Here is a 25,522-nt window from a genome sequence, read left to right on the forward strand (position 1 = left end):
ATTGTAAGTCTATGGAATGCAACCCAGTCCATATACTCATTAATAACCCCGACAAGTTCTTAGATAAGTATGGAAATTTATTTGGGTTTCAAATATACGGGACGGGTTTAGATCCTGGGACATTATTGTTTATAGGAATAGAGACTGATACGGTATCCTCCCAGACTCATCAAGTATACCATTCCTTTTACGAAGAGATGAGTATAGATAATAAGATCCCCCATAATGCTAAAAACCTGTTCATCGATTTAGCTGAAAGTATTGCCGGTAGTCTTAATGTTACCAACTGCTATGTGTGTGGAGGTACTAACATGGGAGACCAATGGCCTTGGGAAGCAAAGGAGGTAATGTCCGGTTCTGAGGCAGTTGACCAATTAATATCTACACAAGCCGATTATCATATGAGTGTTAGAGGTAAATCTGAGTGGAGATTAAAGACCTCCATCATAGGTTATGTTTGCATAGCAAGGAAAGGAATAATGTATAATACTTCTGTAGGAGAATTAACTTGTCTAGGGCAAAAAGCTTATGATGATGATACAAAGAATACAACTTGGTGGTCGGCTTCAAATGTCTCAGAACCATCTAACCCGTTTGCTAGATATGCCAATTTAAAGGATGTGTGGTTTGATCTATCCATCACATCTAATTGGAGAGCCCCAGCAAATTTGTACTGGATCTGTGGTAAGAAAGCCTATTCGGAGTTGCCACAGGACTGGGAAGGGGCATGTGTGTTGGGTATGCTCAAACCATCCTTCTTCTTGTTACCTATCGAAACAGGTGAGACTTTAGGTGTTAAAGTGTATGATGTGAATCATAGGAAGAAAAGGGGACCCATAGAGATAGGCGCCTGGGAAGATGATGAATGGCCTCCCCAGCGTATTATAGATTACTATGGGCCAGCCACGTGGGCTGAGGATGGTACCTTTGGTTATAGAACCCCTATTTATATGCTCAACCGTATTATAAGATTACAGGCGGTGGTTGAGATTATCACAAATGAGACATCACAAGCGCTCAATCTTCTAGCGAAGCATAACACCAGGATGAGGACAGCAGTCTACCAAAATAGATTAGCCTTGGATTACCTTTTGGCAGTAGAGGGAGGTGTATGTGGGAAGTTTAACCTAAGTAATTGCTGTCTTCAAATAGATGACGAAGGGCAAGCAATAGCTGAGCTTACTAGCCATATGGTTAAACTAGCGCATGTGCCTACTCAGGTATGGAAAGGGTACAATCCAAGTAGTTGGTTTGGTAGCTGGTATGAGTGGTTTGGAGGGCTTAAGGCAGTGGTAGGTGGAGTCCTACTGATTTTACTGTTGTGTCTACTCCTACCGTGTCTTATACCCTTAGTAGTTAGGTCTGTGCAAAGCCTGATAGGAAGTATAGCAGAGAGGAAGGCTGCTGCACAGATAATGGCGATATATAAGTATAAGGCTCTAGATCAGGGAGAACCAATGCAAGAAGATGAATGTTGAAGATTCACATCATAAGATAAGTCTGGTCTGGTTCATGGTAACCTGAGGTATATGCAAACCAAGGTTAAGTGATGCCTCAAGTAATTGTGAAATATCAGAGGCATCAAAGGGGGGAATGTGATGTAATTCCAGTAAAATACAAGTTTAGCAGGCTAAGATTGCCACAAGGCATATGTATGTATATGTGTTTGTAGTATCAGTTAGTTAATTACACGTAGCTAAGATACTGTCATCACTGTACTGACCAGGTGCAGGAATGTAAGAACTGGAATTACGCGTCCCTCTCCTTTGTATCAGATGAGCCACGTGGTTAGACCGGATGGATGAGTTTAGACTCTATTCATTAAATAGGTTAAGGGTATGTGTGGGTGTAGTTAATTGTGGGAGGAGCTACAGTGCTATATAAGGAATGTACTCTATGTATTCAGTACTCAGACTTTGCTGTATTTTGGTGACGCTAGTCCCTCTGAGTCCCGATCGGTGATCCAATAAAGAATCTCTTCCTTCCTGAAGAAACCTGTGTCCATCTCTCTGTGCTTGGCTTCCGTCAGTTTCTCCGGTATCAATAGAAGCAGGGCTCGCTCTGTTTATACACTATATAAATCCATAGATAGATAGAAGCAGGGCTCGCTCTGTTTATACACTATATAAATCCATAGATAGATAGAAGCAGGGCTCGCTCTGTTTATACACTATATAAATCCATAGATGGATAGAAGCAGGGCTCGCTCTGTTTATACACTATATAAATCCATAGATAGATAGAAGCAGGGCTCGCTCTGTTTATACACTATATGAATCCATAGATAGAAGCAGGGCTCGCCCTGTTTATACACTATATAAATCCATAGATAGATAGAAGCAGGACTCGCTCTGTTTATACACAATATAAATCCATAGATAGAAGCAGGGCTCGCTCTGTTTATACACTATATAAATCCATAGATAGAAGCAGGACTCGCTCAGTTTATACACTATATAAATCCATAGATAGATAGAAGCAGGGCTCGCTCTGTTTATACACTATATAAATCCATAGATAGATAGAAGCAGGGCTCGCTCTGTTTATACACTATATAAATCCATAGATGGAAGCAGGGCTCGCTCTGTTTATACACTATATAAATCCATAGATAGATAGAAGCAGGGCTCGCTCTGTTTATACACTATATGAATCCATAGATAGAAGCAGGACTCGCTCTGTTTATACACTATATAAATCCATAGATAGAAGCAGGGCTCGCTCTGTTTATACACTATATAAATCCATAGATAGAAGCAGGACTTGCTCTGTTTATACACTATATCAATCCATAAATAGATAGAAGCAGGGCTTGCTCTGTTTATATACTATATAAATCCATAGATAGAAGCAGGGCTTGTTCTGTTTATACACTATATACATCCATAGATAGAAGCAGGGCTAGCTCTGTTTATACACTATATAAATCCATAGATAGAAGCAGGGCTCGCTCTGTTTATACACTATATAAATCCATAGATAGATAGAAGCAGGGCTCGCTCTGTTTATACACTATATAAATCCATAGATAGAAGCAGGTCTCGCTCTGTTTATACACTATATAAATCCATAGATAGATAGAAGCAGGGCTCGCACTGTTTATACACTATATAAATCCATAGATAGAAGCAGGGCTCGCTCTGTTTATACACTATATAAATCCATAGATAGATAGAAGCGGGTCTCGCTCTGTTTATACACTATATAAATCCATAGATAGAAGCAGGGCTCGCTCTGTTTATACACTATATAAATCCATAGATAGAAGCAGGACTCGCTCTGTTTATACACTATATAAATCCATAGATAGAAGCAGGACTCGCTCTGTTTATACACTATATAAATCCATAGATAGAAGCAGGACTCGCTCTGTTTATACACTATATAAATCCATAGATAGATAGAAGCAGGGCTCGCTCTGTTTATATACTATATAAATCCATAGATAGAAGCAGGGCTTGTTCTGTTTATACACTATATAAATCCATAGATAGATAGATAGAAGCAGGGCTCGTTCTGTTTATACACTATATAAATCCATAGATAGAAGCAGGGCTCTCTCTGTTTATACACTATATAAATCCATAGATAGATAGAAGCAGGACTCGCTCTGTTTATACACTATATAAATCCATAGATAGAAGCAGGGCTCGCTCTGTTTATACACTATATAAATCCATAGATAGAAGCAGGGCTCGCTCTGTTTATACACTATATAAATCCATAGATAGATAGAAGCAGGGCTCGCTCTGTTTATACACTATATAAATCCATAGATAGATAGAAGCAGGACTCGCTCTGTTTATACACTATATAAATCCATAGATAGAAGCAGGGCTCACTCTGTTTATACACTATATAAATCCATAGATAGATAGAAGCAGGGCTCGCTCTGTTTATACACTATATAAATCCATAGATAGATAGAAGCAGGACTCGCTCTGTTTATACACTATATAAATCCATAGATAGATAGATAGAATCAGGACTCGCTCTGTTTATACACTATATAAATCCATAGATAGAAGCAGGGCTCGCTCTGTTTATACACTATATAAATCCATAGATAGAAGCAGGACTCGCTCTGTTTATACACTATATAAATCCATAGATAGATAGAAGCAGGGCTCGCTCTGTTTATACACTATATAAATCCATAGATAGAAGCAGGGCTCGCTCTGTTTATACACTATATAAATCCATAGATAGATAGAAGCAGGGCTCGCTCTGTTTATACACTATATAAATCCATAGATAGATAGAAGCAGGACTCGCTCTGTTTATACACTATATAAATCCATAGATAGAAGCAGGGCTCACTCTGTTTATACACTATATAAATCCATAGATAGATAGAAGCAGGGCTCGCTCTGTTTATACACTATATAAATCCATAGATAGATAGAAGCAGGACTCGCTCTGTTTATACACTATATAAATCCATAGATAGAAGCAGGGCTCGCTCTGTTTATACACAATATAAATCCATAGATAGAAGCAGGGCTCGCTCTGTTTATACACTATATAAATCCATAGATAGATAGAAGCAGGGCTCGCTCTGTTTATACACTATATAAATCCATAGATAGATAGAAGCAGGACTCGCTCTGTTTATACACTATATAAATCCATAGATAGATAGAAGCAGGGCTCGCTCTGTTTATACACTATATAAATCCATAGATAGATAGAAGCAGGGCTCGCTCTGTTTATACACTATATAAATCCATAGATAGAAGCAGGACTCGCTCTGTTTATACACTATATAAATCCATAGATAGATAGAAGCAGGGCTCGCTCTGTTTATACACTATATAAATCCATAGATAGAAGCAGGGCTCGCTCTGTTTATACACTATATAAATCCATAGATAGATAGAAGCAGGGCTCGCTCTGTTTATACACTATATAAATCCATAGATAGATAGAAGCAGGACTCGCTCTGTTTATACACTATATAAATCCATAGATAGAAGCAGGGCTCACTCTGTTTATACACTATATAAATCCATAGATAGATAGAAGCAGGGCTCGCTCTGTTTATACACTATATAAATCCATAGATAGATAGAAGCAGGACTCGCTCTGTTTATACACTATATAAATCCATAGATAGATAGAAGCAGGGCTCGCTCTGTTTATACACTATATAAATCCATAGATAGAAGCAGGGCTCGCTCTGTTTATACACAATATAAATCCATAGATAGATAGAAGCAGGGCTCGCTCTGTTTATACACTATATAAATCCATAGATAGAAGCAGGGCTTGTTCTGTTTATACACTATATAAATCCATAGATAGATAGAAGCAGAGCTCGCTCTGTTTATACACTATATAAATCCATAGATAGAAGCAGGGCTCGCTCTGTTTATACACTATATAAATCCATAGATAGAAGCAGGACTCGCTCTGTTTATACACTATATAAATCCATAGATAGATAGAAGCAGGGCTCGCTCTGTTTATACACTATATAAATCCATAGATAGATAGAAGCAGGACTCGCTCTGTTTATACACTATATAAATCCATAGATAGATAGAAGCAGAGCTCGCTCTGTTTATACACTATATAAATCCATAGATAGAAGCAGGGCTCGCTCTGTTTATACACTATATAAATCCATAGATAGAAGCAGGGCTCGCTCTGTTTATACACTATATAAATCCATAGATAGAAGCAGGGCTCGCTCTGTTTATACACTATATAAATCCATAGATAGATAGAAGCAGGACTCGCTCTGTTTATACACTATATAAATCCATAGATAGATAGAAGCAGGGCTCGCGCTGTTTATACACTATATAAATCCATAGATAGAAGCAGGGCTCGCTCTGTTTATACACTATATAAATCCATAGATAGAAGCAGGGCTCGCTCTGTTTATACACTGTAAAGGATCCTGCTATCCATGCAGCGCTGATCCTTGTAGCGTCTCCCGAAATCCAAGCTGGAAAGAGTGAAGTAGTGATTAAAGCTCCCAATTCCCCAAACATGAGTTGAGACTTCATGAAGGGGTAAAACAAATGTGTTTATTGATGGCCAAACTCAGCCCTTTTATGATGGTCTCCCAGCAAGGGAACTCCCACATGGGACCTTGTGGAAGACTGTAACAAAATATGCAGAACCAATTAGTATACAGTACAATTCTTATACACACCCACAGGAAGATTGTAACCCCTCCTCTGTATCCTGGAGATAATTAACTTACCCCTCCTCTCTATCCTGGAGAGAATTAACTTAAGTGGTTGCAGAGAACCTAATTATCTCCGGGCAGAGAGAAATATGTGCTTTTTACCTTTTAACAAAACTGTATTAAAATCAATAACTCATGTTTCGCTGAACGAAGTCCCCATGTTCCACACACCCCCCGATAGCTTCGATCTGAGCGCATATTATAGGCTCAGATCCCACGAACACAGTTCTCAATAACGTCGAGTAAAGTTTAAGTTCACCAGCTGTCCGTGCAAATGTACCCGAAAAGAGTTCCAGAGCGTCGACGACAAACTACCGCTGAGTATTCGGCGATTTAAAATGGCCGCCGCCACGTGTTCGGCAAACGAACGCCGGCCACCCAGGCATTTGACAATTAAGCTGCGGTTAACCGCAGCTTCTGGGTGGCTAACAAGCAGCACACTCCGCAGACCGGGTGGTCGGCCCTTCGGCAGTTTGTTCGTCGGTACGAACAGCCTTAGTCCAGCTGTAATGGAAGCTGCACGAACCCACATTCGAGTGTGTAACGGATCCACTGGCACCCCGACTGGGTACCTCCGTTGAAAGATGCTCCTAGCGCTTCCAGAGGACTCCAAGCACTCCACCAGACACCATAAGCACCGCAGGCTGCAGCTATCTCCCTTCAGAACGAAGCAGGAACAAGCTCTTACAAGAGCTCAGTGATTATAGCAAGGGAATATGCCTAGCATAGCAATCCCTTGTAGCAGATTCCCCCAATAAGAGACAGGACTCAAGTTGAGGGTAAAAATAGAACTCTCTGGCTGCTAGCTTGCAGCCCTTTTTATTAGGTGCTCCCATGAAGGGGAGGGACACACACAGTAACGTACATTAACCAATCACACAATAGTTACATCCCACACATAGCCCTCCCCTCTACCTGTAAACTAATTATCTGTACACACAGGAAAATACAATTATCCTAGGTAGGGAAAATACAGTTTTTACACAGCATTCATAACTCCCAAAATATACATCACATTCGCATAAAAATACATATACACAATCAATCCATTCGGGGGAACAACATACCGTATATACTCGAGTATAAGCCGACCCGAATATAAGCCGAGGCCCCTAATTTTATCCCAAAAAACTGGGAAAACTTATTGACTCGAGTATAAGACTAGGGTGGGAAATGCAGCAGCTACTGGTAAATTTCTAAATAAAATTAGATCCTAAAAAAAATATATTAATTGAATATTTATTTACAGTGTGTGTATAATGAATGCAGTGTGTGCGTATGTGTGTGTGTATGAGTGCAGCGTGTGTGTATGAGTGCAGCGTGTGTGTATGAGTGCAGTGTGTGTATGAGTGCAGTGTGTGTATGAGTGCAGTGTGTGTATGAGTGCAGTGTGTGTGTGCATGAATGCAGTGTGTGTGTGCATGAATGCAGAGTGTGTGTGCATGAATGCAGTGTGTGAATGCAGTGTGTGCAGGGCCGGTGCAAGGATATTTCCGCCGTAGGCAAAAAAAATTTGCCGCCCCCTCCCCCCCCCATATGTCCTGACTTCCCCTCCTCCTCCCTCAGTGGTCCTTACCTCCCCACCCCCGTGTTCCTTCACTCCCCCCCCCAGTGGTCCTGACTCACCCCTCCCCTAGTGGTCCTTACCCTCCCCTCCCCTAGTGGTCCTTACTTCCCCCTCCCCTCCCATAGTGGTCCTTATCCCACCCCCTACCTCTCATAGTGGTCCTTATCCCCCCCCATCCCTCCCATAGTGGTCCATATACCCCCCCCCTCCCTCCCATAATGGTCCTTATACCCCCCCTCCCTCCCATAGTTGTCCTTATCCCACCCCCTCCCATAGTGGTCCTTATACCCCCCCTCCCTCCCATAGTGGTCCTTATACCCCCCCTCCCTCCCATAGTGGTCCTTATACCCCCCTCCCTCCCATAGTGGTCCTTATACCCCCCTCCCTCCAATAGTGGTCCTTATCCCCCTCCCTCCCATAGTGGTCCTTATCCCCCCCTCCCTCCCATAGTGGTCCTTATACCCCCCTCCCTCCCATAGTGGTCCTTATCCCCCCCTCCCTCCCATAGTGGTCCTTATCCCCCCCTCCCTCCCATAGTGGTCCTTACCCCCCCCCCCCTCCCTCCCATAGTGGTCCTTATACCCCCCCTCCCTCCCATAGCGGTCCTTATACCCCCCTCCCTCCCATAGTGGTCCTTAACCCACCCCCTCCCTCCCATAGTGGTCCTTATACCCCCCCCTCCCATAGTGGTCCTTATACCCCCCCCCTCCCATAGTGGTCCTTATACCCCCTTTTTTTTTTATTATTAATTTTTTTTAATTATTTTATTTCTTATTTTAGTAATATTTTTTTTTTCGTCCCCCCTCCCTGCTTGATATATGGCAGGGAGGGGAGCTCTCCTTCCCTGGTGGTCCAGCATTGGTAGTTCAGTGGGGGGGGGAGAGGGGGGCTGGCAGAGCTGTACTTACCTTTCCTGCAGCTCCTGTCAGCTCTCTCCTCCTCCGCGCGGTCTGTGCAGCTCCCTCTGTCAGCTCCCAGTGTAAGTCTCGCGAGAGCCGCGGCTCTCGCGAGACTTACACTGGGAGCTGACCGAGGTGCTGAACGGACGGCGCGGAGGAGGAGAGAGCTGACAGGAGCTGCAGGAAAGGTAAGTACAGCTCTGCCAGCCCCCCTCTCCCCCCAGTCTGTATTATGGCAATGCAAATTGCCATAATACAGACTCTGACTCGAGTATAAGCCGAGTTGGGGTTTTTCAGCCCAAAAAATGGGCTGAAAAACTCGGCTTATACTCGAGTATATACGGTACTCAAAAATCATACGAATTGGACCAGGGGTTCAAAAGTTAGTACAAATGTACATTTGACCTTCTGGAAGCATGGTTTTTAGAAGCTCAAACTAGTTCCCCAGAATCCTCTATCCTGGAGACAATGGAGAAGCTGATTTAATTATATCCAGGGACAAACACAGCCTCCATTAAGCACATGTTACCAGCAACCACCAAAAGACATAAAAATACATAACTCCTGTTATACTAAACAGAACCCCCACATTCAACCCATCCCCAGATGGCTTGGATCTGAGCGCTCAACATATCCAAACAGCGTTTAGATGCCACAAACACAGTTCAAACGCCATGGGGTTTAAGTTTCGTATGGGCTGATGAGAGGGCCCATAATACTGGGGCAGCCCAATAACCCACAGTATGCCCAAATACCGTGCATAAAGGGCCAAATCGCCCAGGGACCGTAGTCACAGGATAAGAGGCGGGCAAGCAGCCCCCTCCAAACCACAGTGGCGAAGTGGCTTTCGCTACAGAGTGTAACAGGGGAAATGTACAATCCAAGCAAGTAAGGCGAACGGTGTGATCCAGAGACAGAGGGCTCTGTCCCAAGTGCCTTAAGACCATGACTTAACGGGCCAGCATCCCAGGGTAAGAGGCTAGCAATCCGGCTCCTCCAAGCAATAGGGGGGTAGGGCAGTTTGTCACATGCAGACCCTGTGACAAAAGCCATTTTGTCACATACACTATATGAATCCATAGATAGATAGAAGCAGGGCTCGCTCTGTTTATACACTATATAAATCCATAGATAGATCGAAGCAGGGCTCGCTCTGTTTATACACTATATAAATCCATAGATAGATAGAAGCAGGGCTCGCTCTGTTTATACACTATATAAATCCATAGATAGATAGAAGCAGGGCTCGCTCTGTTTATACACTTTATAAATCCATAGATAGATAGAAGCAGGGCTCGCTCTGTTTATACACTATATAAATCCATAGATAGATAGAAGCAGGGCTCGCTCTGTTTATACACTATATAAATCCATAGATAGATAGAAGCAGGACTCGCTCTGTTTATACACTATATAAATCCATAGATGGATAGAAGCAGGGCACGCTCTGTTTATACACTATATAAATCCATAGATAGATATGTCGCGAACATAAAATTTTCCGTTCGCGAATGGAACGTGAATTTCCGCAAATGTTCGTGAACGTGCGAACCGGGCGAACCGCCATAGACTTCAATAGGCAGGCGAATTTTAAAACCCACAGGGACTCTTTCTGGCCACAATAGTGCTGGAAAAGTTGTTTCAAGGGGACTAACACCTGGACTGTGGCATGCCGGAGGGGGATCCATTGCAAAACTCCCATGGAAAATTACATAGTTGATGCAGAGTCTGGTTTTAATCCATAAAGGGCATAAATCATCTAACATTCCTAAATTGTTTGGAATAACGTGCTTTAAAACATCAGGCATGATGTTGTATCGATCAGGTAGTGTAAGGGTTACGCCCGCTTCACAGTGACAGACCAAACTCCCCGTTTAACGCACCGCAAACAACCGCAAACAGTCCATTTGCACAACCGCAAACTCCTCATTTGCACAAGGTTGGATACCAAGATAGCCATGTCCCGTTCCTTGTCCTCACTGATGTCATTGAAGGTCTCTTCCTCCACCCAGCCACGTACAACACCAAGGGTCCCCGAAAGGTGACAACAAGCCCCCTGGGACGCCTGCTGTGTTTGTTCTTCCACCTCCTCAAAGTCACCTTCCTCTGACTCCTCTTCTTCAGACTCCTCTCTCTGCGTTGCCTCTCTCTGCGTTATTATAAGGTGTGTTAAGTAGTACTATTCCTATCAGTTTTATCTCTGTTACGTCCCCTATCAGGGGACGTGTATATGGCATCGATTTTAGGAACCGAGAGATGGAAAAAGATGCTTGGTTGGTCCTCCTACTTCAAATTTGGGGCACTGCGCGTGTAATCTAATGTGCCACCAGATAGGAGTGGTGTGTTAAGTAGTACTATTCTTATCAGTTTAATCCCTGTTACGTCCCCCTCATCAGGCCTTTTTTAGTCGAATGTATCACCCACTGTCAGTCCCTTCGGGATCCATCCCTCATTCATCTTAATAAAGGTGAGGTAATCTAGACTTTTTTGACCTAGGCGACTTCTCTTCTCAGTGACAATACCTCCTGCTGCACTGAAGGTCCTTTCTGACAGGACACTTGAAGTGGGGCAGGCCAGAAGTTCTATCGCAAATTGGGATAGCTCAGGCCACAGGTCAAGCCTGCACACCCAGTAGTCAAGGAGTTTGTAACGGACGCCTTCCATTGACGGATGCTCAAGCACTGCAGGAGACACCACAACCACCGCAGATTCCACAACCACCGTAACTTAACTGGAGCCTCGCCGTCTTCCTTCAGACTGGGTTTTTTGCCTTCTTTTGGATCAACAGCAAAAGCATATGTGAGGAAGGCTGAACTTGATGGACGCAATTCTCTTTTCAGCTATGTAACTATGTAACTATGTAACTATGACACTGTGCCCTGGCAGGCCCTGAAACGCACACGTGTGAAGGAAACTGACTGCTATTATATTACAGTCAAAAAAGTTTTTTTGTTTTTTAAATGCAAGCTATTGTGACACCAGTGAGTGAGTGGTGGCACTGGGCAAGTGGGCACAGTATACGCTGTGAGCCTGACACACACGCTGACAGGCAGGCAACTACAATTAGATTACACAGGAAAAAAAAAAAGCAGACTGATGTTCTAGCCCTAAAAAGGGCTTTTTGGGGTGCTGTCCTTAGAGCAGAGATCAGATGAGTCCTTCAGGACTGTAGTGGACACTGAATACACTAGCCTAGCTATCGATTTCCTTATTAAATCAGCAGCAGCTACACTGTCCCTCCTCTCACTAAGAATGCAGCTTCACAATGAATGTAAAATGGATGCTGTCCAGGAGGTGGGAGGGTCTGGGAGGGAGGGTCTGCTGCTGATTGGCTGAAATGTGTCTGCTGACTGTGAGGTACAGGGTCAAAGTTTACTCAATGATGCCGAATAGGGGTCGGACCGAACATCGCATATGTTCGCCCACCGTGGCGAACGCGAACAAGCTATGTTCGCCAGGAACTATTCGCCAGCGAATTATTCGGGACATCTCTATCCATAGATAGAAGCAGGGCTTGCTTTGTCTATACACTATATAAATCCATGGATAGAAGCAGGGCTCGCTCTGTTTATACACTATATAAATCCATAGATAGATGCAGTGCTCGCTCTGTTTATACATGTAACAGATCCCCTCTGGACTCATTCGCGGTATTTGTATTTTATGTGAACTGTTCATTCGTTTAAAACCCCTGTACTACCGATTGCCATAGACTATAACACGAACTGTATAAAATACCGAATTATATACCGAACACCGGACCACTCTGCTGCTTAATTGTACTCCAATTTACCTCCCTGTACGACTAATTGAAAACCATGAACGCTTTGTTCAAGTCCCTGGTTGGTCGCCATTTCAGGAGTTTTACACGTGGCAGCGGCCATCTTAAACACCCGAACAGCGGTGTTTTATCGTTGAGTGTCTGGAACTAAAATCGGACACTCGACCAAGCAAACACCGCTGAGACCTCCAGACTCCCAGAAGTTCGTGCTGCAACTACCGAACATTCTGCCATTCGGTAGAAAGACTAAGCTAAGTATGGAGATTCATACGAACCCCAGGAGACCCATGGATGGCAAGCAGTTCGGGACTTTTTTTTTTTTTTTTAATTCTTTATTTTTGTTGTGCATTATGGGTTACAAGCAATCCTGTTATGCCACGACAGCAGTCACAGGTGTATCAACGTTAACATCGTCATGACAGGTTTAATCTGCACATTTTTTGTGAGTAGGTATGCGCACTAGTACGTTAACAACGAGCGAATTATTAAAAGTTTTTGCTTATTAAAACGTACATATCATGGAAAAGTTGGTAGAGAAGAGACAAAGGAGAAGAACAAGGTTTGAGCATACAATCTACGTTCAAGGTTATCCTAGGTAGTTCACATCATTCGCGTTAATATTGTTATCACTCGCCTTGATACCGTCATCTCTCGCTTTAGTGTGTGTGTGACAGGTTGTCTCTCGCTTTAGTGTGTGTGTGACAGGTTGTCTCTCGCTTTAGTGTGTGTGTGACAGGTTGTCTCTCGCTTTAGTGTGTGTGTGACAGGTTGTCTCTCGCTTTAGTGTGTGTGTGACAGGTTGTCTCTCGCTTTAGTGTGTGTGTGACAGGTTATCTCTCGCTTTAGTGTGAGTGTGACAGGTTGTCTCTCGCTTTAGTGTGAGTGTGACAGGTTGTCTCTCGCTTTAGTGTGTGTGTGACAGGTTGTCTCTCGCTTTAGTGTGTGTGTGACAGGTTGTCTCTCGCTTTAGTGTGTGTGTGACAGGTTGTCTCTCGCTTTAGTGTGTGTGTGACCCATATTTTAGTTTTAAATCAAGCTTAAACATTTGGCTTTAACCACAGATTGGAATTATAAGTATGTTAGAACGGTGCAATAATCACGCTATAAACAATTCAAGTAACGTAAATGCATATCATTTAGCTATATCTGCATAGGTGCAGAGTGGCAGTGCGTGGAGTCGTTTAGCTAGTAAAAATGTGTATACCGGCTATCCTAGCTGTTCTTATCATGAGTGACTAAACATAAAACATAATGCATGAAACTTTGCTTTGCCATTAATCAACTGGGTGAGAAAAAATAAAATAAAGAAAAGATAAAAAATAAATAAAAGATAAATAAACCATCAGAGGATAACATGCTAGTAACACTTATTGTAATACCAGAAACACTGCTAAGTAAAATTAACGAGAATCATTGCTAAGAATATCATGTCGCTCTATACTGGGATGCATAACATCTAATAGGTGGGACTGCGCAGTATGTAACCAAAAAGCAAGAGGTGGCTTGCGTTGTGCAGGTAAAGCTCTAATGGCAGGCTATGTAATATGCATGTACATGCGCCGTGTACTACCACTACCTCGCGCTTAATAAGTTAAGTAGTCTCAGGATTAGGAGAGTGCCTCGCGATAGTTATAGAGCCCCATCAGCAGCTACCATTTATGAGAGCTATTTCACATAAAACAATATCACAGTTTTGACAATACTATGTGCTTTTGAAATAATAACATCTAGGCTGGTTGTAAACGTGACTTAAATATTTCTAGTTAGGCATAGACTATTGGTTAATTCAGGCACTGTAGAAATTCCCCGAGGGAGGCTCCCCAGGTAAATCAGGCTAAAGACTCTCTGTGAGATCAAAATAATGGGAACAGGCTAGCAACGTAAAAATAAACAGTTGTTACTCAGTAGGGTAATGTCTCGCATGCCTGGTTTGGAGGGAATTATTAGTATGGTAAAACAGGCTTAACTGTGAGTCACGACCGATAATAGGGAGCGGCTGGATAAGATCGGCAATTGTGGGTCTGTGTCCTCCGGTGGTAGGGGACTCGCAGCGTGGAGAACAGAGCTGCAGAGGGTTGTTCTGCCCCTTTCAGCCGATGCCCTTGCTGAGTGCTAGCCCAGGGCGTGGATGCGAGGTGAGTCTTAGGGAGTCCATATAGCCCCGTGAGTTCTGTTGGTTGTCGGTGTGTCAGAGACTTGGGTTGGTGCGGTGATCCCATAGGTGTGTTTGCAGTGCCCGTGCCATGAGACCGTCCGGAGCTTCTTGCCCAGTCATCCAATGCCTTGTCTATGTGGTGGTTGGTGTTCACATGGCAGTGGGTATGTTTTATGTCGGAATGTACCTGTCAGCCAGACGTGAAATATCTCTGTGTCCGGGTGCCTCGTGGTGTTCCTGGACGCAGGTCCGCCATCTTGTGGGCCTTTGTTTGTCCGGGTCCCGGTTGTGAGGCAGGTGTCTCGCCGGTCAGCCTTAGTTGCTGGGTTCCCGGAATAGTCCGCAGTTTGGGTGCGCCAGTGGTGAGTGCCCTTTTGTTTGGAGGCATAACTGCTGCTGTCGGAGGGGCATGGTGCTGTTTTTCTCCCCGCTGGTTAGCAATGCCGTTTGTTGCTGGAAGCCGCCAGATAGCAGCGGTGGATCTGCCCCCGAAGCAGGCGCCGGGTAGCCAGGCGGATCCATGCCTCCATGTCTCTTAGCGCTTGCCTGTAGAGTTGTCTTCGGGAGCTCAGTTTCCCCCAGAGGTAAGCGCTGAACCTCTCGTAAAATTCCAGAGTGTGCTGGGGTGGTTTGGTGATTGCGCGTTTTGTCTTGGTCTGTTGTGGGGCCGCCATCTTGGCTAGGCTCCGATTGCCCTGCATGCTGCGGGGTTTCGTCGCTTGGGCTTTCTGAGGCGTGGGGAAAGTCGTCCCCAGCGAGGACCGGGATGTCCCCCGCCGGTCCATGGGGGGGGGGGCAGCAGGGCTTTGGTGTTTTCCCGCTTGGGAGCGCTTTCCGGGCCGTCTCTCCCGAACCTCGAGTCTCGCTCTTTAGTAGGCCGCATGGCCGGCGTCAGTTTTTGTTTTTGTTTTTTTCGGCGTTCCGGTGCCGGGCAGGTGTCTTTGGATAGCTTGCAACCTCCTGTGCCCTTTGCTGGTCACCGTTTGTCGCTAGTGCTGTCAGTTTGCTTGTTTTTCGTCAATTTTTTGACAGTTGCTGCAGCAGCTCTAGGATTGTGCGTCCGGCCATCTTGGCTGTCAGGCCCCGCGCCCCCAGTTCGGGACTTTTAACGCACGAACAGAGACCGACCGCAAGGCCAAAACTTATGGAACTGTTTTCGGATACTTTACCTGTGCGGTCGGTCAAAACTTTAAACCCTCATAACTCCCGAACCCCTGGCCCGATCTGGGTGATTTTTAAATATGTTGGGATACCAAGTTTGTGAGGGTACTCCATATATTTGGGGTACATCCAGAATATTGGGGAAATATGTTTGTTTAATAATTATTTTAATGCTTATCTAAGGGGAGGAGATGCGTGGGATGCGTGAGACGCGCAAGTTGGACAGAGAGTGTGTTAGAAAACGGACCAGCCATGCGACCCAGAGGCTGCCCAAGGGAACTTGGAAACTGCAGGTTCCAAACTAGAAATTAAGGTAGGCAAACCAAAAAGAGGAACCAGAATACCCACTCAAAACCTTACAGCAGGAGCTTGGCTGCTCGTCGATTCCTATAAAGGCCTATCCAAGGGCGCATCGCGTTTACAACCACCAGAGTCATCTTTTTTAGCTCCCATGTCTCCTTTGTAAGCAGGCTTCCCCCGTTTGAAACAATGCAGGATGAGGTGGAACCCCCGCATCCGGGGCACTCGTGCCTAAACCGAGCACGAGATACCCCACTTAAAGTGACGATACTTGAACTTCCAACAACAACCCAGTCACTGTTGGATAAGAATGAGGAGGAGGGAGCCCCCCTACAGAAAGGTTTAGCCAAGATTGCTCCGGATGCGGACATCCATGGGGATCCCCCTGTCACACAGTATTTCAAACGGGGAAAGCCTGGTGACAAGGGAGACCTATTTGTCTAATATCGTTCACAATTCCACGTTTGGTGAAAAAAGATATAGGATTTCTCTTACCTTTCTTAGGTCGATCTAGGAGATCATTTCGGATCATGTGGATGGTTATGAGAGCCATTATGACTGACATGAAGGGGATAAGGAACCCCAGGTTTTTAGCTGCTGATTGCTGAATATACGAGATGCCGGAAAACACAACCAGTGAATTTAGGTTAACCAACCAATAAAACCTGAAAAAAACAAAAGTATTAAGCAGAAGCACTGGCAAAGTACTATACCAGATTTGTGGCACTGTTTAACAATTTAGCCTTGTGGCACTGTTTAATTATTCAGCCTTGTGGCACTATAGAACAATCCAGCCTTGTGGCACTGTATAATAATCCAGCTTTGTGGCACTATATAACAATCCAGCCTTGTGGCACTGTATAATAATCAAGCTTTGTGGCACTATATAACAATCCAGCCTTGTGGCTCTGTATAATTCCGCCTCGTGGCACAGTATAATAATACAGCCTCGTGGCAGAGTATAATACCTGTCTCGTGGCAGAGTATTATGCAGGTCTCATGACAGTATAATAATACAGCCTCAAGGCACAGTATAATACCCTCCTCATGGCACAGTATGCGACAAACTCTTTACTGACCAGTTGAAGAAAGATGTCAGCTCCTTTTCTTTGTACCCCTTCAAATTGTAGGCACTTAATGGGCACACGACAGCTCGAATCCCTCCAATTCCAATGGAAGCCATAATTAACCCAGAATAAAAAAGTAATGTTTGCTCCCTTTGTCCCAAAGTGTGAACAATATTGTTTGTGTCGATATAAAAATCTTCAAATGGAAAAGCAACCACTGGTAGTAGCGCAGTACCTGCCAAAGAGAGATATAGAGATTATGATATCACAGAGACAATTTGCTATCAAATGATAGTCGCTGGTTGACAGTTTACGACGATGAATACTTAATGTGTAGTGGTTGCTTTAATAAGTGGTGTAACAGGATCCCTCTGTTTTCCCAGGGGTTGTGGTGTTTTCCATTTTTGCAGTGGTTATAGTGTTTCCCCTGTTCGGTGTAATGAAGGACACTTCGCCCCTGGGTTATGGAAAGTACTAATTGCCAGTCTTTTACCTTGGAACTATGACCCCTGTGATTTATTTGGTTCTAAGACATTATCTCTGCCTGCTGGGACTTTTACCAATATCACTGTGATGAACTACACTTTGCCACTGGCATTTGAAGAGACCTGCTTGCCAGCCTTTTGCCCTGTGACTATGGCCCCTGGGGTATATTGCCATCTAAAAACCCTATTTGGGCTTATGGGGTTTTAAAACACTGTTTCTGCCCCATTAAATCCAATGAGAGAGGATCTGCACTTTTGTAATTGCACTTCGGATACAGTCGAAGTGCCGAAGTAGACGCCATTCGACATACAAACACGTGGCGGCGGCCATTTTAATTCAGTCGAACGCGTTCAGCGGTGTTTGGTTGTCGAGTTCATGGAACTCAAATCAGACACGCAATGGCACGAACACCGCTGAACTTTACCTTCTCCAGACTTCGACGCTTCGACTGGAGTCGAACGCCGTTCAACAATTCGAATGGCACTTTAACATTGACGGTTGCATGAACGGTTGCTGTTCGTCTATTTGAACTGAATTTAACATTGGAAATAAACCGGCCGCACAGCCAAATTCTCTGGAACTGTTTTGGGCATGAAAATGTACGTGCGGTCGGTCAAATGTGACTTCCATGCAACTTTTGATCCCCTGCTCTGATCTGGGTGATTTTTGGATATGTTGTTCACCCAGATCAGGGCTATCCATTTATGGGGATATGTTGTATTTTGGGGTTTGTAAAAATTTATGTTTTTACTGCCTGTGGATAATTAAGTTATTCCATTAGCTAGCTTAATTATATCACAGGCAGAGGGGAGGGTTAGCTGACTTATGTGGGAGTGTTACTATGTTAATTATTGTTCCTATTGGTTTGGTGACTTTGTGTCCTGTGCTCCACAAGGTCCACGTTGGTGGTAACCTTGTGGGGAAAATGTGTATAAAAGAAATGCATTTGTGCTCATTAAACCAGAGTTCTTCTTAACCCACAATATGTAGCCTCGTCTCGTGTAGGGAACTGCTATATTCACACTGGCGATTGCTATACTTTGTATACTCCCCTGGGCTCTAATCACTTAGCTCTTTTAAGAGCTGTTCCTGTTGAGCTCTCCTGGAGGAGAGGTCTCCCCCACACTGTCCTTGATGTCAGAGGTTGATCCAGGGTGAAAGGAAGACGGCGAGACTCCAGTTAAGCTACGGCGGTTGTGGAGTCTGCGGTGGTTGTGGTGGCCGGTGTGGTGCTTGTGGTCCTCGTCGCAAGCTAGGAAGCATCCATCAACGGAAGGTACTCGGTTGGGGTACAGGTGATTCCATTACATTGGTGGCAAGCAGTGGGTGGCTTTCTAGCGTGAGGAGCAGCATCCTGGAGACACCAAGCAAGCATGGCGCTCTGTTGCAGTCAAGCAAGTATTGACGTTCTAATGAAGGAGTGGTTGGCTTTCTATGGACCCAGCCCAATGGAGAAACGTATACAGTTCATGAGGAAAGGACTGATCGAGGATCTGCAGGAGCTAGCAGAATGGCGGGCAGAGATGGCAAAGTATTCTGTCCCTGTGCCCCAGCAACAGCATGTTCTTCAGGGAGAGGAGACAACCGGTTTCTCTCCCCAGCAGCAGTGTAAGCTGCAGGGAGAGCAGGCAGCCGGCGAGTTAAGCTACGGCGGTTGTGGAGTCTGCGGTGATTGTGGTGTCCGGTGTGGTGCTTATGGTCCTCGGCATCAGCTAGGAAACGTCCGTCAATAGAGGTACCCAGTCGGGGTGGCAGGTGATCCGTTACAACCACTTCGACCTGTTGAAGTGATTTGAAGTGGTGCTTCGAACCATCGAACAGCCGAAGTACTGGACCACTTATAATTGGAAGTGTGCTGCTTGTTAACCACCCACAATCTGTGGTTAACCGCAGCTTAATTGACGAACGGCTGGGTGGTCGCCGTTCGTATAGCCGAACACGTGGCAGTGGCCATCTTGTTTAGTCGAAAAAGAGGTCAGCGGTGTTTTGTCGTCGAGTGCATGGAACTAAAATCGGACTCTCAATGGCACGAACACCGCTAGAATTTCCACCTCCAGCTACCTTTGACTAAATCCACACAAACAGAGCGCCGTTCGGTAAAAGTAATCTACCTAACGCACTTGGACACTGACTTAGTTCACGAACAGTCCCGTTCGAATATTTAATCATTGGAAATAGACCGACCGCAGCCTAATTCTTTGGAACTATTTTGGGCATGAAAACATGCGTGCGGTCGGTCAAAAAGAGACTTCCATAAAATTTCTGAACCCCTGCTCTGATCTGGGTGAATTTTGGATATGTTGGTCACCCAGATCAGGGCTATCAGGGAATTTAATATTTATGAGGTTCCCATATGTTTTTGGGGTGTTTTAAGAAAATGGGTAAAAACTTGTATTTTTTGTTTGAAGATAATTGAGTTGATACAGAAATTAACTCAATTATCTCCCAAACAGAGGGGAGGGTTTGTGTACACTGTATGGGAGTGTCTGAATGTAAAACTATGTTTTTATTGGCTTGTTAATGTTGTGTCCTGTGCCCCACAAGGTCCACCTAGGAGTCAACCTTGTGGGGAAAACTGTATAAAAACTCAAACTGTACTAATAAACCTTCAGACCTTCTTACCCTCAACTCACAGCCTCGTCTCGTGTTGTAGGGAAATGCTATACCTGCTGTAATCACTAGCTCTTCTCAGAGCTCTAAGGAGCTTGCTTATCATAAGCAGTCTACTAGGATGTCGTATTGGGACTCCACAGCGCCCTTACAGATTGGGGAAAAGGACATCTAGGCGGTAAATACCCCGACTACTCAGGGGTGACCGTCACAAGTGGATTGTGTTAATCGTGTTTTATTTAATGGATTTTTAGGGGTTCCATATGTAAAACCCGTAGCATGCCTGTACATAAAGGTATAGCAATTTATCAATAATCAATAGATTTCTCTCCCTGTTGTCTTCATTCACAGACCACTTTGTGTCTTTACCTGCTGTGTAGCTGTGTCCCACTGCTCTACATTGGAAACTTTCACTATCTGTACTTCTTGTAAGTCACATTTGTGAGATGAATGCTGTTGTATGTCTCGTAAACCCATTATAGAGTCTGTAGACCATACTGGTGCATTATCAGTGTAACGGACCGCCTGGCCTTGTATGAAAGTCCCCATGCAAGGGGTACTTCCACCTGGACCTGATGGAAGACTACAATACAAAATGACAGACCAATGACAGTTGTTCAAGTACATGACACTCCCATACATACTCATACAATCCCTCCCCTCTGCCTGGGAGATAATGGAGTCAAGTACTGTATTAACTCAATTATCTCCAGACACAAAAATACACATTTTTACAAAAAAAATCTGAGTGACCAACATATCAAAAAATCACCCAGATTAGTTTAGGGGTTCAGAAATTTCCTGGAAGTCATAATTTGAATGACCGTACGCATGGTCCCATGCCCAAAATAGTTCCATAGAATTAGGGCTAGTGGTCGGTCTAGTTTGGTAGTTTGAAAACCGAACAAACTACCAAACATATAACATTTTCTTACCCTGGAGCTTGTTTCCCTCTTCCAGATGAACAATTTCACCGAACAGTGCCCTTCTAAACTATATAGGACCGAACGCAGGCGATGATGGAAGTCCAGCGGTATTCAGGAGTTTCTGTGTCCAATTTTAGTTCCATGAGATTCATGCCCAAACACCGCTGCCTGCGTTCATGCGAACAAGATGGCCGCCACCTCGTGGTTGTCTATAGGAATTGAGGCGACCCAGATGAACAATTAGAACACTGCGGTGAGAACGTTCGGTAGTCGAACGGGACAATGTTAGAATAGGAGGGGAATGCAATCCACCAAAAAGACAGGCGAATGGAACAGAAAGCTTTTTTTTAATCCAGGGACATTGTTCCCCTTTTGTCACATTGCTCCCCTTTTGTGGAACACTCCGGCAGACCCGGCTTGACCTTTTTCGGGTCAACTTGGGGATGTCCGGGTAGTCTGGCTGACTTCTGAAGGGTTTTTTTATTTTGGACCTGGCCCAAAGTCCTTGGGCAGGAGGCTAGCTAGCAGGCTCCTCCAGGAGCTTGTGGCATAGTCACGTTTGCCCCATATCTCCCTCCCCAAAGGAATACTAACAAGGTACCAGACCTTCTGTTTGTCTGTGCCTGGGTTAGTCGAGAAGCCCGCCCAAAAACAAAAAGCTGACCTGGTAACCTCCGGTGCTCGGCTCCGTCTCGTCTGTCCCAATCTGTTGAGTGGGTGTCCGTCACCCCCGATCTCTCCTTTGCTCCCAGGCATGGAGTTGTGGGTACTTGGTGGGCAGAGGCCAGCTCAGTAGGTCTGTGTGTCGTCAGGTTCCAGAACAAAGGGACCGGTAGAGCAGAGGCCAGCGCTGCTCTGTCCTGTAGGCATGGCTTCTGCTGTGGAAGCCTGCTGGGCGTCAGGCTCAACAATACGGGGACAGGTAGGGCAGAGGCCAGCTGCACTCTGCCCTGGTGCCAGCTCTTCCGCTGGATGGGGGTTAGTGGAGACCGCTGTCCCATCCACTATCCGAACAGACAGGCGAATGAAACAGAGAGCTTTTTAATCCAAGGACCGGGACTCCATCAATTTCTCTCTCTCCCTCCCATCTCTTCATCCATCCTTACATCAATTTCTCCCTCCCGCCCATCCCATTCTCCCTTCCTCCCATCTCATCATTCATCTATCCAATCTCTCCATCCCTGCCTACATCCATCCATGCAATCTCTCCCTCCCATCTCTTCATACATCCTTCCATCCCTCCCTTCAATCTCTCCATTCCTGCATCTATCCAATCTCCCCATCCCTGCCTACCTCCCTCCATCCAATCTCTCCCTCCCATCTCTTCATACATCCTTCCATCCCTCCCTTCAATCTCTTCATTCCTCCATCTCTCCAATCTCTCCTTCCCTGCCTACCTTCCTCCATCCAATCTCTTCATTCATGCCTTATCCAATATTTCCACCCATCCCTCCCATCTCTTCATCCATCCTTCCATCAATTTCTCAATCCCATCCTCCCTCCCTTCATTCATCCATCCATCCATCACGGTCTCCATCAATTTCTCCCTCCATCCCTCCATTCCATCCTTTCATCCATCCTTCCATAATTTTCACCCTCCCTCTCATCTCTTCATTCATCCATCCATCACTGTCTCCATCCCTCCATCAATTTCTCCCTCCCTCCCATCTCTTCATCCATCCTCCCATCAATGTCTCCATCCCTCCCTCCAATCTCTTCATTCATCCACCCAATCTCTCCATCCCTGCCTAGCTCCCTCCATCCAATCTCTTCATCCAATCTCTCCCTCCCATCTCTTCATAGATCCTTCCATCCCTCCCTTCAATCTCTTCATTCATCCATCTATCCAATCTATCTTTCCCTGCCTACCTTCCTCTATCCAATCCCTTCATTCATCCCTTGTCCAATATTTCCATTCCTCCCTCCCTCACATCTCTTCATAAATCCTTCCATCACTTTCTCAATCCCTCCCTCCCTCACATCTCTTCATTCATCCATCTATCCAATCTCTCCATCCCTGCCTACCTCCTTCCATCCAATCTCCCCATCCCTGCCTACCTCCTTCCATCCAATCTCTCCATCCCTTCATCCAATCTCTCCACCCATCCACCTATTCATCATTCATCTCTCACTCCCTCAATCATTCAATCCTTCAATCTCTCCATGCCTCCCTCCACATCTCCAAACTCTTCATCCATCCATCCATCAAATCCCTACCTCTCTCCTTCTCTCCCTCTCTCCCTCCCTCCATCTAATGTCTCTATCCACCCATCCCTCCCTCCCTCCCATCCTTTTCATTCATCCTTCCATGAATTTCTCCCTCCCTCACTCCCTCCCTCCATTCAATCTCTTCATTCATCCATCTATCCAATTTCTCCATCCCTGCCTACCTCCCTCCCATCAATTTCTCATCCCTTCCTCCCATCTCTTCATTCATCTATCTATCCAATCTCTCCATCTCTGCCCACCTTCCTCCATCCAATCTCCCCATCACTGCCTACCTCCTTCCATCCAATCTCTTTATCCCTCTATCCAATTGCTCCATCCCTTCCTTCATCCATCCACCCATCCAATCGCACTGTCCCTCCCTTCATCCAATCTCTCTATCCACCCATCTAATCTCTCCATCCATCCACCCATCCATCTCTCACTCCCTCAATCATTCAATCCATCCACCTCTCCATGCCTCCCTCCCCATCTCCAAACTCTTCATCCATCCATACAATCCCTACATCCCTCCCTCCCTCTCTCCATCCATCTAATCTAATCTCCATTCAGTCTCTCCATGCATCCACCCATCCAGTCTCACCATCCATTCAATCTCCCCATCCATCCATCCATCCCTCCCATCTCTTCATCCATCCTTCCATCAATTTCTCCATCCCTCCCTCTAATCTCTTTATCCATCCATCAAATCTCTCAATCCCTGCCTACCTCCTTCCATCCAATATCTCCATCCACCCATCCAATTGCTCCATCCCTCCCTTCATCCAACCAATCTCTCTATCCACCCACCTAATCTCTTGTCCAATCTTTCCATTCCGCCCTCCCCATCTCCAAACTCTTCATCCATCCATTCATCGAATCCCTACCTCTCTCCATCCATCTAATCTTTCCATCCACCCATCCAGTCTCTCCATCCATCCACCCATCTAATCTCTCTCTCTCAATCCATCCATCCATCCATCCATCCCTCACAACCTCCCTTCATCCAATCTCTCCTTCTTATCTCTCTTTATTTTGTCTAGCTTTTTTACTTACTCAAACAGAAATTTAAATTAATAGTAATTGTGGTATTCGATACACTTTGAAGGAGAAAGAATTGTGTTAGAAATGAGAACCTGTTAACTCTGAAATCTGACAAGTAATGAGTATATTGAAGTAGTGTGCTGTACACAGCAGTTCACCTTAACAGAGGTGGCCTTCATTTACTACTTACTGATCTGTGACAGCTAAAGAAAAATAAGGACTCTATAAGAAACCCCAGAAATCAGGACTCAGTTGGTTATTTATCAATGTGTTTTCATTTGAAAGACAATTTTGGAACTGTTAGAAGGACAAGACATGCTCCCACTCGATGGGTGATGGCAGTTGGAGCATTTATATACCGCACACATATTTTGCAGCGCTTTACAATTTTAAAACGGGTAATTAACTTACGGAATATAACAGACAAGAGGTGAAGGAGGCCCTGTTCAAACGAGCTTACAGTCTATGAGGAATAATGGTTGAAAGCTGAACTATATTGTGTTTTGTAGGTTGTGGAGAGTTATTGATTTTGTTAACTTTGAAGGGTCTAATTGCTCTACCTATTGATTGGCAGGTGGCATTGTGCTTTCGATGTGTTTTTACCAGACATCTCACATGCAAACCATTTCTTTTTCTGTGAATTAGCTCTGATTATCCACATTGTAATTCACATTTTACTGGAACTTTCCACTCAACTGCTGGAGTATCGGGTGGGAACTACTACTACTCAACGCAAGCAGTATTTTATCTCTCACACTTTATCCTGTGTCCAAAACTTTGTAAAAAAAAAGTAATAATAATATTAAAGTTTTAGACATAAATCAACAATTTATACATTGTCCTTTTTAGGTTTCTGAGCAAGCAATGCATTGCCTGTACCATGTTATACTTTTATTTTCTACAAGTGTGGAATGAATAAAATCTCAGTTTTAAACGTATATAAAGAATGAATTAACTATAAATTACATTTTATTCCTCACAAATTTTATTTTAGCATTATTTACGGAGAAATGCTTCTAGGATAATTATGTATTTATTTAAGAATGAAATGATATGAATACCAATATATATATATAAAATGACCGTGACCATAACTGGATTATCGGATATATCTGACATTTT

At 44.5% G+C, this 25,522-nt stretch overlaps 1 protein-coding gene across 1 annotated transcript in view; it reads right to left on the minus strand.

Moving 5' to 3' along the window:
- Positions 1–25,522, minus strand: part of SLC15A5 (solute carrier family 15 member 5) — a 121,856-nt gene that overhangs the window by 95,901 nt on the left and 433 nt on the right. The window contains exons 2-3 of the mRNA XM_063449902.1: positions 17,142–17,364; positions 16,558–16,727 (exon numbers count right to left, since the gene is read on the minus strand). Coding sequence (XP_063305972.1) covers positions 16,558–16,727; positions 17,142–17,364 — 393 coding nt within the window. The remainder of the gene's footprint in view (positions 1–16,557; positions 16,728–17,141; positions 17,365–25,522) is intronic.

This window comes from Pelobates fuscus, chromosome 3 (assembly GCF_036172605.1).
Source record: "Pelobates fuscus isolate aPelFus1 chromosome 3, aPelFus1.pri, whole genome shotgun sequence".
NCBI classification, from domain to species: domain Eukaryota; kingdom Metazoa; phylum Chordata; class Amphibia; order Anura; family Pelobatidae; genus Pelobates; species Pelobates fuscus.